The following is a 13,991-nucleotide window of genomic DNA, read 5'->3' as shown; positions in this document are numbered from 1 at the left end:
TGCTCTAAGTTAGTTCCCAGAGGGACGACCGTTGTAGAAGGACCCGGAAGTTATATGTTTACTTCCGGTTTGTGTAAAAAAAATATAAACAAAGTTGGCGGTAAAGATGGAGCCCTCTCAGAGCGAAACCTCACCCAGCGGGGAAACAAACCAAGAATACAGAGTTCAAGTAACGTCGAAGAGGAAAGTAACAGAGCACATAAACAGATGCAAAGAGATTTTAAAGAGCGCTTTGGACGGACAGCCGGATGTTGCAGAGGAGACCAAGCAAGTTTTACTGCAGGAGCTGCTGGCGGTGGGTCTGAGCTTTTGACTGTACATTTCGGTTTTTTAAGTCAGATTGCTAAACGTTTATTCAATAAAGACTTTTGTTTCCGTATCTTGAGAGTTTTGCTCTTAGAACTCGATCAAAACGTAGGGGTTAGGGTTAAATCTCGTTTTCAAACTGCTTTCAGACTACAAGCAGAACTGAAGAGGTCACATCATTCATCACACACGTTTAAAGTTAGAAACAAAAGCCAGCATTTAAGATTCATGTTGTTATTTATTGTAAGAAAACAGTATTAACTGCTGAGAGTCCCGGGCTTACCGCTGAGCCCGTGTATTTGACAGCATGGGCTGCATGTTCATACGTTTAGCGGACAGTGTTTCAGGCGGATGGGTTGTCGCTCATCTTCATCAAGACAGCGACTCTCCACCAAAATAAAAGTCTTTTTGTGGTGACCAAACGGAGACTTTCTTTTCTAAATCAGTGTGTTTTATGTGAGGTTCTGCTGATTGGGTTGAGTTTAACTGAGTTTTCATCTGTGCAGAACTTTGAGGCTGCTGTTCAGGTAAATGTGCTGGTGAATGGACAGCCTTGGGATGAAGCTCCTGATGTTGAAGGTAATTCCTGTCCTCACTCTGAAATCTAATCCAAGATCTTAACGTCGTACAGTTCTAACAGCCTGCTGGTGGGCCATCTGCTGCTTTCTGAGCAGCACTGAAGTGTAAAAGTGCTTCCACACACGGCATACCGTTGGAAAACTGAGCTTCTTGTGATTCACTTGATTTTAAAAGCCATTTATGACACACAATTGGTAGAGTTGCATCTATAAAATCACTTACAAAGCCTCCTTGTGGTCCAAAAGTCATCTATAAATTTAGTTTCAGTGTGTTAACATGTTTAACCGAGTCACAGAAACATTGTTTCTGAAACATGACTGTTTGGGGTGTTAGCTTTTAAAGGAAATCAAAATCAAGCATTTACTCCATGAGGATCTATAAAAGGTTTCGATTTACTTTGAGTATGTCATGAATATCTTTTTTAGGGTAATTTCCAAGATGCCTCTCCATTCAGTTAAGCGTTTAACTAAATTTGGGAGTTCCATTTAACTGACTGCAGTGTTTCCCTTTTCACCACTGACTCGTTCAGCAGAGGATGAGGCCGTTGACCTTGACAGTCTCCTGGATGATACCATTGTTGAGACCACCAGGAGGCGCCGCACATACCCTAGAAAGATCCTCCCCCATGTGGTCCACGCTCTCAAAGCTGAACGCAAAATCATGGTGAGTCTTTATGGGTTCACCATGGTTCTTTATGGGTTAGTCAGTTTCCCGTGCTGCTTGCAGTGTGTTGAGTTACACTCTGAGAGCTCAGTTACATGTTCTAAAAACACCTATCTGTGTTTCAGGGGCTGTACGAGCGTGCAGTTAAACCTCAGGAGGTGGTTAAAGATCCAGAACAAGGTTTGATCAGTTACACACACACATTTTTACTTTGGGTTTGATGTGTTGTCTGATGGTTGTAACATATGTATGAGGGCAAATGTTTGATGAACAGAGAAACAGGAACATGTTGCATGTATAGCAGTCACATGATGCTTTTGCTCTGTTGACATATATAATATATTTAATAAGATCCATTTATATGGACAGAAGCAACAAAGACATGGGAACAGAAACAGTGTCGATAAATAACAGATGACTAAATTAAAGGTACAAATGGTTAACGCATTGTTAGGGATGTCTTAGGACAGTTACCGGGGAGAACAGAGGAACCAAACTGAGTTGTCGGCTTGTTCATGGACCCACAGGAGGTTCTCAACTCTAAAATCAGTCAAACATTATCTGTGTAGACCATCTCAATCAAGCCTGCGTGGCCTTTAAATGGGAACTAAACAACCTAAACAAAACCAAAAATCATTATTTGAAGTTTGCGCTGCCATTTTACTTGAATCCACCAGGGGTCGCTGTTTGCATTTCGATTTTTACCTAAAACATGCGTCATAGTCGCTGACAGCTGTGGTGTTGTGCCTGTTGAGCACAGTCTACCTGCTTTTAAACCCCGTCTGAAGTGCATCACATTTACCAGAGTTACAAGTCAGTTTGTTTTCTCAGGAGAGGAAGAACACGACATGCTCTTCTTTTCCTCTCTGAGCAGGTGTGCTTACCTTCCTTCATATGTTCTCCCTCATTTAAAGCAGAATGGCGTGTGATAGTAAACAGATACTGCAGGTCAGTTATAGTAATCTTACATTTCACTGTTTTTAACAGTGTTTTGCTGGACAGCCTGATTTTGGATTTTGTTCAAAGGTTGGATGGTGAAGGCGGTTAGGATACTGCGGCTGTTTTCACTTCACTTCAGTTGTGTGAAGTGTGCCTTTCATACTGTTTTATAATTAGAAACAACTACTTCTTCCTATAGCAGACATGTGAAAATTTCACAGATCCTGAAGTGAAATACTGAAATGCATCAGTACTCTTTGTTCGGCTTTTTTCAGACACTATGGAAGCAAACATCAGATGCAACAATAACAATATTATATCAGCACAAGTTGTGCAGTCACAGATCTGCCATTAAATAATACTATATTTTGATTTAAAGCCCCCAGTTTGAAGCAGGAGTTCATCTTTAGATCCTCAATGTTTCTTTTCTTCTTCTGCTCTCGCACCTTTTCAGCAGATTTTCTTCTTGTAGTTGGATTCCAACTCTTCACATCTTTTGAGCTAATGCCCCAAATCCTGCTGCACAACACATTTTTTGGTGCTTTATTTTGTTCTTCCACAGGGCGAGGTGGAGGTAAGTGAGTGTTGCCTTTAGTTTGACAGCAGAGCAAACTAACTCGAACCGTCAGGTCAACTGAGAGCTGGGTTAAAACTGGGAGGGATCGTTCCTTTGTCTTTGTTTTTATGTTCTACTGATGGTTTTGATTATTTTAAAAAGCAACTGAAAACGTTTTTATTTAGGCAGCCTTATATTACAAAGGTTTTTATGTCATGTTTGATATTGTGAAACTGATTCTTATCTGAGAATGACGCTATTTAAATACACGTTGGTGAAGAGTGGAAGCATGAAGAAAAGAAGTGTTGTCATGTCACATTAGCTGGATTAGCTTTAACCTTCATGATTTCCAGCTTTCACCGCTGAAAGTTTTAGTTAAACTTCCAAATAAACTCATATTTCAACCTCCAGGTTTGTTTTAACTTCCACCAAAGAGCTCATGTGGTGAGCTGGTTAATTCAACCATTAATGAACTGATATGCGTCAAACTTTTACCCAAAGCAAGGCACGGCCCTGCTTTGAAGCAGGTACATTTTTATGTTGATCTAGATCCAGAAGAGTGTTTTTATTCAGCTGAGCTCTGCAGTTAATCTGATTTATTCAGTGATTCAAGGTGGGAAAAATGTCAAAGATTGACTTGGAGATTCAAACAAACCTAATCGTATGTTTAATAGTCGGGCTGCATTGAACCTTCCACAGCAACACTGTTTTTTGTGTTCCACCAGAGAGCATCATGAGCGATTTGTCAGCAGCTGCTCCTGGGATGGTTAAACAGGCCATTCAGGTTATAAAGGTACCACACACGCCACGTTCAGTGTACGTTTACAGATGGAGCAATGCTTCACTGTCTCGTGTATTTCTCTGCAGTCAATCAACACTCTGCAAAAGCAAGCTGAAGGCCTCTGTGAGATCCTCAAGATGAAGCCAAGTCACACGTCTCTGGAGATCCACAGAGAGGTGTTTGGTTGTAACAGCCAATCAGACGCTCCCCTGCCTCCTGTGAACGGAGCTAGCAGGAGCAGGCGGCCAATCAAGAGAGCCGTAGAGGAAGCGGCGGCCACAGAGGGCTACGTGCCACGCGCCAAAACAACTGATCACAGCGCAGAAGAAGACAAGCCGGAGTGACTCTGTGATGTCAGCACAGTTCAAAACTCCCACTGTGGGATAAACTGTTGGATAAAAGGCAGTTTGTTGGGATAATGACACTGTAAATGTATTCATTTTTAACAAATGTCACCGTGTTATATTCAGACGTGAGTAAATAATCAAACGACCTGCCACAGAATCACCTTACGGCACGAGAACGCCACAGGATGCTGTTTCCAAGAGGCTCAGAAAATGTGGTGAAATCGCCTTATTTTCCCCAGCGAAGCCAAAAAGAACCAGTGAGAGAAATCAGCAGATACAGATACCTACATACCAGCTTTTTCTTCCTGCTCCAGAAACCTTCAGGATGATGTATTTGCAGAAAAGTAATAAAGTATTTCTGTTTTTACTAAGATCATAAGGACTGTTGTCTTTTTCCGCCTTAGAATGAGCAGATTGTTCTGTTCCTTTTTAATTAGGACATCGACATTTGGAAGCTTCTTGTGAAACAGTTTTAACCAGCGCACCAGCCTTGCCTCCACGGTGGAACTCAGAAAGTTCAGGTCCAGCATGGCTGCATGGAACTGTTTTGTTACTGATAAGCCGCACTTCTTTTTCTCGGTGTGGAAAGTCTGTTGCACACGTAACGCTGTCCCTGTTTCAGTGAACATATTGTTAAGGTCTTTCTAAGCTCAAAATGTGATCAGATGATGTTGCTGATAATAGCAAGACTTAGTAACCTTGGTAACTGGTATTTTATATCTTTTTTAATTTAATTTGATGTTTTTGTGGGACTTCTTTTCCGGTTGCATCATCCAACCTCTGAAGTACGTGCAACGCACCGTTAGAACAAGCAATTTAAATCCAAAGATGGTACAAACAGCGACTCCAGCTGGCCTGATATGTTTTATGCCCGTCGACAGAGCTCAAGGCTGCAGTTTATGCCACATACTAAAGAACGGATGTAATAAAAGTGTACGTAAAGGTATAATTCGTATATTTCATACCGTTGGGGCAGTATTGCTGCTGCTGCATGAACATGTAAGTGCACCATGTTGTCCAGGATGTTGAGCAGCTTTTGTAATAGCTCCAGGGGCTCCAGAGTAGTTTAGAGCCAGCCTTCTTCATCAGTTTGCTCAGTTTCTATGAGTCTCTGGCTCTGATGCTGCTGCAAAGCAGATCACACTCAGCACCACAGACTTACAGAAGAGATGCAACATGTTGCTGCAAACAGTAAAGTACAGTCTGTTCTGTCCCCACTTGAAGATAGCTTGAGTGTTGCATTTCCAGTCTAGTTTAATGACCAGGTAGCTGTAGTCCTCCACCATCTCTATAGCGTTTAGCTACTTGCTCGCCCTCCATGAATGAAATAATCGCTCTTGTTTAGTTTGTGTTCAGGATGAGAGCTTATTGTTCCCACACCATGCCACAAAGTGGTTGATCAGTTCCCTGTACTAAGCCTCTTGTCCATCACCGATACACTCAACAACCACAGATTCACCTGATTATTTCTAGAGATGACAGGAACTCTGAGCTGAACTGGAAGTTTGAGGTGCATCACGTGAAGTGAAACAGTGAGAGTACAGACCACTGTGGTGCTGCTGACCACCTTCTCGGACACTTCTGATAAAATAATCATCAATTCTTCCAGTTATTAGCAGTTATCAAACCAGTTTAATTATATCACAAGTTTTTACTGCAATATTTCAAGTAATAAGTAATGGAGTCAAAGTAGGAAGTGGAATAGGTGCAAATAATGGGAGTAAATGAAGTGTTTAAATTAGTCTGACGTTTCAAAACCTCTGTAATAAGTGAACATATAACCCAGTTGGCTCATTGATTAGTTCTGTTAAAATCTTTTTTTACCAGGTCACAAAAGTTCTGGTAAACCATGGACCCCAGTTCACATGACTTATGTGAACTGCCATCACCACTTCTGTTAAAAAGGCAGTGAAATTGAAAAGTGAGATGAAAGTTGATGTGAAACTCCAGCTTTTTACCCTCCTGGTTGGTTTAAACCTCCCTGGAGTTGATGCCTTGTCCAGATGTAACACTTTATTTTCTGACGGCGCAGCTGTGCAGCACATCACTCAGTTTTTCTTCGTTTTATTTCATCTAATTTCAACCTCTGTGATGTCAGACTGTGATTCTTCCTGCCAGTCTCAACAGGAGAATATCAAGACTAACCAGCTGTGTGAGAGATGGGAGGTAAGACGCCACACCACCTGTTTTTTTTTGGTTCTGTATAAAAATCGTGTGATTGTTGTGCTTCTGTGTGTCAGTGTTCAGCAGATGAAGGAAGGAGGCTGAAGAGGAGAGAGAAGAACAGAGTTGCAGCTCAGAAGAGCCGAAAAAGACAAACCCAGAGAGCCGACCTGCTGCATGAGGTGCTCGCTGTTTTGATGTGCTTTAAGTTCGGCTTTGACAATGTGAAGGCTTTTTTGGTTGAATGGTTGAAGTTAAACATTTCTTGGGAGTTTTGAGGTGGTTGAATGCTGCATTAGTGAGTGCTGCAGTCACATCCTGACATGAATTTACTTTGAACTGCGTGTAACTCCTTGCTGGAGGTAGAGAATAGGAAATCATTCTTTGAAAATCGTCTGCTTTCTATTTCAGCTTGTAAATAAATACATTGAATGTTTTTTTTTCTATTGTAAAATCCAAATGTAACTCAATTATCATTCTGCTGTCAGACCTGTGAGCTGCTGGAGCAAAGGAACAGGCAACTGAGGCGAGAGGTAATGAAGAAGAAATCCCTCTTTTGCTGTGATACTTGTCAGGTAACATCCAGTCAGTCCCAAAAGATGCTGCCTTCCCACCTGAGAATAATCCAAATAGTCTCATCTGGTTACTTCATTTCTATGCCTAAGATATTTATTATATAAGTGAATATCTGGTCTGAGCTCCTTTATTCTCCAACTCAGCCTGAACCCTCTGAGACGAGCTTTCTGTCATTTCTTTAAGGAGTCTTCAGGAATAGTTCTCCAGGCTTCTTGAAGGACATCCCAAAGCTCTTCTTTGGATGTGGGCTGCCTTTTGTTCCGTTCTCTGTCAGATGATCCCACACTGCTTCAATAATGTTAAGGTCCGGGCTCTGGGGAGGATTCATCCCTCCATAAGACCTGTTGCCACTGATTTTCAGTCCACTTCTTGTGTCATTTGGCATAGCTCAGCCTTTTCTCCCTGTTTCCCTTCCTTAAGAATGGCTTCTTGACAGCCACCCTTCCATGGAGACCATTTCTGATGAGGCTTGGGCCAACAGTAGATGGATCAGCTGAAGGTCCAGATGCATCTCTCAGGTCCTGTGTTTTTTATGCTTCAATGATTCATAGATAGCGGCTTACAAAGCAAACAAAAAAAAAACCTTCCTCTGAGAATGGTGATGGACAGAGACTGGACTGATAGTGAGTGAAAAAGCAGCAAACAGCCACACAAAAACTTTGAAAGACCTTCAGAAAACCTGGAGAAGTATTGCTCAAGACCAATTTAAAAGATTAGCCAAGTTTGGCTGCTTGGAAGAACCCTTTTGCAATGTTCTGAAAATATAACTTACAACAAATAAGATTAATTAGAAATGGCTGCAGTTCACTGTGCAGTAATTGTGTTATTTGTCTCCAGGTGGATTCTCTGTCAGAGGAGCAGCACCTCCTAACTGAAGCTCTCAGAGCCCATGAGCCTTTCTGTCCCATCATGCACTGCTCCTTCGCCTCGTCCACCCTGCAGACTGACAATATGTCAGCCTGCTCTGTCTGAGGCAAAGAACACATATCTCACCACATTGACCAGTTCACCTCCTCATGTCTCACTTTACAGCTGTAAAATACACCAGTGAGCCTCCTGAGGGCGCTGTTCATCATGACTAAAGGGGAGAGGCAGCAGGTGTGTTGTTCTGCTGAACTCTGGTGGCTGCAGGTTTTAGCACAGAGATGAGCGCCCTCTGGTGGTTTGTGCAGCAGCTCAGGTACAAAATGTAAAACACAGTGATGAGGTCTACAGCAGTGAACATCTCCCTCCAATAACCCATAAAAACAGGTCAAAGTCTTGATTTTTAGAATGATTTCATCCACTTCACAGTTTTTACAGGTTATTCTCAGCTATGGGAGTCAATGTCTTTAATTCCAACTCAGCTTCAGCTACAAAAACGCACTAAAATAAGTTGATAAATGTTCAGATCTTTCACAAGACATTAGTTACAGCAATAAAATCAGTTTTTCCTGTGGTATGGGACTGTATTTTGATAGTATTCTGTATTTTACCAGGTTATTTTGTGAATAAACAAATACAAGTAAGAACACGTCTTGAATGACAAATCCAGTAAATCTTGTTCTGAATGCATCTATTTGTGTTTAAAAAATAAATAAACATGATTAAATGTTCACAACTACATTAAGGAATTAACTGTTTTTTTCATTTTAGTGTTTCTCAAACTGTAAATGAGATATTTTATATCTATATAATAGCTTAAATGCATATATTTTCACCTCTATCACAGGTGTCAGATTCCTTTGCTTTCATAAAATTTGGTGGGCTTGAAACCACTTCATTCCCAAGTTGTGGATTAGAAACATTATCATAGATACATAAAGAAAAATACATTAGTTGTTGTAATGACTGTCAGCTGTTTAAGTGCGTGTAATAAATAAATGAATATATTAAATAGTAAAGAAATCAAAAGCTCAAACAAATGACACGTTGCATTAGAGGGTCCCTTTTTTTATTTTCACAATGAAACTTAAGGAAATCAATATGTTTCACCATAAACCACAAAGATCATCTGTTGGGTCAGCCAAAGTGATGTATGAAAACTCCAAAAACCCTCGAGTGTGTCAGAAGTTCCTCGTGATGTTCACGCTTGCTGCCTTAATCAATCCTGTTATGCAACAAATGAGCTTCTGGGATGTTGCTTTATTTCACTGAAAGGTCGTTTCAAAGTCAAAGTTGGTGCATAAACTCTCACATCACAATGAAATTTTATGGTTTGGTTACGCTAGTGAGGAATACGTGTAACAATTCCCCTTTTTAACCACAATTGCATCAAAGTTGTTGCCTACTTTTGAGTTTCTCTTTCCTTTTTTCTTCCTCTTCTACGCTGAGGTGAGTTAATAGTTCATTTTGAGGTAGAGGATGACACAGAACAGGAAATCCATTTCTCAGCCACAACTTCGGGTCAGAAGCATCCGGAAGAAGTAGACTTCAGGGAAACTGGACTGATGATTTTCAGTGAACAGCTCATTACAGGATGAAGCCTAAATATGCAGCCTCATGGAACATGGGTGTTAAATGTGTGAAACAGCCGTAGAACACCTTTTCATGTATGATCACTCACAGAAGCAAAGGTACAGTTTCTTTCACAGCTAAAACTCCGGTTTATAATCTGAAAATGAGACATCCGAGGCATCTATCCTGCTTTCTTTCTTGGAAATTAAAGCTAATCTTTATTGTTAGTCATACTAAATAGCATTAAGTCCAGAGCTAAGGGGAGTTATGTCACATCAGCCATCTCGGATACAAACACTGACATAGAAATGGAGAGGAAATGAAGTTATACAGCTATATTTCTGATGTAAATATGGATATTGGGCAAAAGAGTGAGTGTAGTTGGTCAGTTTCGGCAGTTTTCTGACAGGAAACAGCTGGACACAGATGACGCCATCATCATCATCATCATCATCATCCACATAACATCCATCAGAATGTTTCATGATAACAGAACTCCGCCCCGGATGATTATCAGGCCTTTTTTTTTTTTAACTTTGTTCCTGATTATTAATAAAATCCAGATCAATCAGCACAGGTGCTCCACAGAGTGGTGAAAGGACTTTATACAGGATGTGTCAGAAGGAGGCGTTCAGGACCCAAAAAGCAACCGAACAGGTTTAATAACAAGAATGTGTACCATGATCCACCATCAACCATGATCAATACAGCCACATGGGCTCAGGAGGAGCTGGGAAAAGCATTTCCAATCAACACAGTCCACGGCTGCATCCAGAAATGTGACCTGAAGCTGTATCACACCAGGAGGAAGCCATATATCAGCTCTGTGCAGAACCACGGCCCAGTTCTCTGGACTCCAGCTCATCTCAGAGGGACAGAAAGACAGTGGACACTGATGCAGAGCTGGATGTTGGAGTTCTGGAGAGACAGATGCTGCCATCAAGGTGACGTCTTTTCCCGGGAGGTCCGTGGTTATTTCAGCAGGACGATGCCAGACCTCATTCTGCAGGACTTCCAGCAGCTTCATACACACAGAGTGTGTGAGCTCGGCTGCCTGCCTGCAGTCCACATCTGTCTCCTGCTGCAGATGTTGGAGCATCATGAAGAGGAGAACCAGACAACAACAACCAGGGACTGTTGAGCAGCTGAAATCTGGGATTCAGCAGGAATGGACTCAGATTCCCCTGAAAAACTGCAACAATCACCATTAAAAAGTGTCATTAAAAGCAAGCTGATGGAACACGATGGGAAACAACTTTAACTGAGTGTGAATCAGATTTTAAAATTCTTTCTGTTTTTTTAAATGCAGTGAAGTTGATCAGTGACGACCCTGAAAATGATTTCTCTGGACTTGCCTCTGTTAAATAAAGGTTGAAGCAAATTATAAACAGATGAACGTGTCAGTTGCATTGTAGAAGATCTGCACTTTTTGTGGAAATGAAAAGTGTCAGATTTCCACCTTTTGTTCTCTGTCTAGAAATAGCTTTGCTTGTTCAATGTCCAAACTTTTTAACAGGAAACTGTGAGCAGAGTCACTGTAAAACTACAACAAGCAAGTTGGCTGTTCTGAGGAAAACACTTCAGGTCTGCATAGACAGAGTGCTTCCTCTGAATACTGTGACTAATATAAAAGCACACACACAAAAACAGTGGGCAAATAAGCAGAAACCCCCCCCCAACCTCACACTGAAAGATATTTGTGAAAATATTAGCAGGACTTCTGGTGAAATTCTAGTGAAAGTCTTATCAGGAAAAAGAATGTGTTTAGGTCATGGGCAAAGGCCTGCAGCCAAGATATCAGAAATAATCAGATCAGATTTATTCTGCAGGTCCTCCCTTCCAACTTAATCTATTAGGTATCCATCCATGTGCACATTGAGGTGTGGGAAATGTGAACACTCTGTTATATTTGCCATTTTACCGTGTTTGTTTTATGCAGAAGGCATATTTTACTTTGCAACATCCCCATTCTGATCTCCTGGAGGCCCGTACAGCAAAGGGCCCATTTTGCTTACTTATGCACACTTATTAGCATAAGACCTCTGAGCAATTAGAATTAAATTAAAAATGTAAACAAAGATGTAGAAGAGAGTGATGAAAGGTCTCTAGACAGCATGTAACTTAGTCTTTACTCAGTTTTAATCTAGAAATGAGCATTTAAATCCCGCTTGTTGCCCACTGGGTGCATTACCAGACGATCCAGCATTATGTTGCAATTTGGGCATTTTTTTGGGGAACCTCTCTGTAGCTGCTTGGTTTTATTTGCTTTAAAAACCTCTCAAAAGCAAATCAAAAACTCTTAAGCAAAAAGAGAGAAACAAAACACCCCCACACACTTCCATGTACATACCTGTATATAAACACACATTTCTGATGAAGTTGTGGAGTAAATTCTCGGAAACTTGTCTGGAAGAGGAGTGGCTGTGGCAAGTTGTTAATCACTGGCAATCAGTTTATTATTTCAAACCTCTTTACTCAAGACCCTGAGGCTTTATATGAGGTGTCTGTGGCTTTGTGTTGTGTTAGACAAATAGGTCATATTTATCATGTAAATGCCTTTCATTCATTTTTGGCATGATGTTGCCGGTGTTCACTGTTGAATTTCCCAACTTTATTTCCAATGTGCTACGGCTTAAAGAGAAATCCTCAGGAAGGCTGGCATTACTACAAGCTGTCATATACCCCATTTTTTTATTGAATGTTCCACTCAAGTTGGATTTGAGCACATTGTCTTCATGTCAAACAAAACAAAGGTCTCACAATGTAGAATCCAGTCTTTGATTTGTATGTTCAGACGTATCTACAGGATGTCCTTATTTCATGAAGTCATGGCTGGATCGTGCATACCAACAAGCACAAGTAGAAATGTGTCATTGTGAGATCATATATTTTCTTTTTTTTGGCAGTGCTTTCTGATCTTGGCCAAATGCCCTCATGAAAGCAGCCGGATGTGAGAATATCAACATGAAACTCCTACATGTCAAACTACTGTGGAAATTCAGAAAATTACAGCTTTCTTAAGAGCACTAGAAGGCCACACTTTGTGTCATGTCTCTCAGCAATGATCCCTGTTTGAAACCTGTCTGAGTTCATGACAAATTGCTTGAAAAACAGGACATATATATAGGCAGTGGCACAAAAAGTGGGTGCTGCACTGGAAGGGGTGCCAAAGTGAAAAATAATTTTGAGTAGGCATTTTCTTTAACAGCTTTTCTGCATGTGTAAATGATATGATCAATAACAGAGGCACGTTACTGATTAGGCCACACAAAACACTCAACACTCACACAACGACATAATTGAAAGTCATTGTAACCTTATTACAATAACCTGATTACAGTTCGATTACAGTAATCTGATTACAGAAATCTGAGTATTCCGATTACTAAAATATGAGTAATCTGATTACTACAATCTGAGTAATCTGATTACAGTAATCTGATTACTACAATCTGAGTAATCTGATTACAGTAATCCGATTACTACAATCTGAGTAATCTGATTACAGTAATCCGATTACTACAATCTGAGTAATCTGATTACAGTAATCTGAGTAATCTGATTACAGTAATCTTAGTAATCTGATTACTACAATCTGAGTAATCTGATTATTGTAACCTTATTACAATAACCTGATTACAGTTCGATTACAGTAATCTAATTACAGAAATATGAGTTCTGATTACTACAATCTGAGTAATCTGATTACAGTAATCTGAGTAATCTGATTACAGTAATCTGAGTAATCCGATTACAGTTATCCAATTACAGAAATCTGAGCAGTCCAATTACAGAAATTTGAGTAATCTGACTACTACAATTGGAATAAACTGATTTCTGTAATCTGATTATAGTAATCAGATTACAACATTAAAGGGTGATGGTGATCTCTGATCCCTCAGAAGGCACTAGATCAAGAACCGTCATTTATCAATAGCTGATATAACCACGTATAACCATCTGCAGTGTTAAAATGACGTATTATCACCTTAATCCCCAGTCCTGACATCATTCTATAGATGTGTGGTGGAGAGCGTCCTCTGCTCCTGCATCATCGTGTGACACGGCATCTGCCCTGTGGCAGAGAAGAAGGCGCTGCAGAGGGTGGTGAAAACAGCACAAAGGACTGTGGGACACAGCCTATCCACCACCCTGGATATTTACACCTCCAGATGCAGGAAGCAGGCATCCTGAAGGACCCCACCCACCCCGCACACGCACTGTTTGTCCTCCTCCCCTCAGGCAGGAGGCTGCAGAGCATTGACAGCAGGACCACCAGACTGAGGAACAGCTTCTACCTGGAAGCTGCGAGACTATTGAACTCTGGAGGACCCCTGTAGTATTTCTTGTGAGACAGTGTGTTCTCCATGGAAGCAAGTGGTGGATTATGTGCACAAAATGACATTTTAAAAGCAGAAGTTATCACGCCGCAAGGATCAAGTGATCTGCCTGTACTTTTCAGAGCAGGATGCTTTGTTTTTGTATCAGATGTCTTCAGGAAAATGTCATTTTGGTTTTGAGGGCAAGTCTTCTTCTTTTCCCACAAAGACCCAACACTCTTTGATCAGCAGGTTCAGTTATTTTTCTTGGTCAGCAACACGTTTGGGAAATTATTAGTGAATAAGACCCAGAACGATGCAGCGAG

General features: G+C 40.8%; 2 protein-coding genes across 4 annotated transcripts; both read left to right on the top strand.

Annotated features, from left to right (window-relative positions):
- The first annotated feature begins 74 nt into the window (after positions 1-74).
- nsl1 (NSL1 component of MIS12 kinetochore complex) lies at positions 75-4,514 on the top strand. Of its 2 annotated transcripts, none has more exons than XM_072362226.1 (6): positions 75-295; positions 813-885; positions 1,418-1,548; positions 1,674-1,728; positions 3,769-3,836; positions 3,911-4,514. In XM_072362226.1, exons 1-6 carry the CDS (start codon positions 107-109, stop codon positions 4,166-4,168), a joined length of 774 nt encoding a protein of 257 aa, XP_072218327.1. In that variant the 5' UTR covers positions 75-106; the 3' UTR covers positions 4,169-4,514. The 2 variants fall into 2 exon arrangements, with proteins under 2 accessions (XP_072218327.1, XP_072218326.1); XM_072362225.1 differs by having other exon boundaries at positions 1,415-1,548.
- A 1,674-nt stretch (positions 4,515-6,188) lies between these two features.
- On the top strand, positions 6,189-8,170 carry batf3 (basic leucine zipper transcription factor, ATF-like 3). 2 transcript variants are annotated; one of them, XM_072362293.1, is made up of 4 exons: positions 6,189-6,337; positions 6,412-6,516; positions 6,823-6,867; positions 7,748-8,170. In XM_072362293.1, the coding sequence occupies exons 1-4, from the start codon at positions 6,263-6,265 to the stop codon at positions 7,880-7,882; spliced, it is 360 nt and encodes a 119-aa protein (XP_072218394.1). In that variant the 5' UTR covers positions 6,189-6,262; the 3' UTR covers positions 7,883-8,170. The 2 variants fall into 2 exon arrangements, with proteins under 2 accessions (XP_072218394.1, XP_072218393.1); XM_072362292.1 differs by having other exon boundaries at positions 6,823-6,909.
- Positions 8,171-13,991: the final 5,821 nt, after the last annotated feature.

This window comes from Leuresthes tenuis, unplaced genomic scaffold, assembly GCF_036924035.1.
Source record: "Leuresthes tenuis unplaced genomic scaffold, fLeuTen1.0.hap1 SCAF_13, whole genome shotgun sequence".
Lineage (NCBI taxonomy): Eukaryota > Metazoa > Chordata > Actinopteri > Atheriniformes > Atherinopsidae > Leuresthes > Leuresthes tenuis.
Note: the sequence above shows the minus strand (reverse complement) of the source record. Positions and strands in the feature narration are given on the sequence as shown.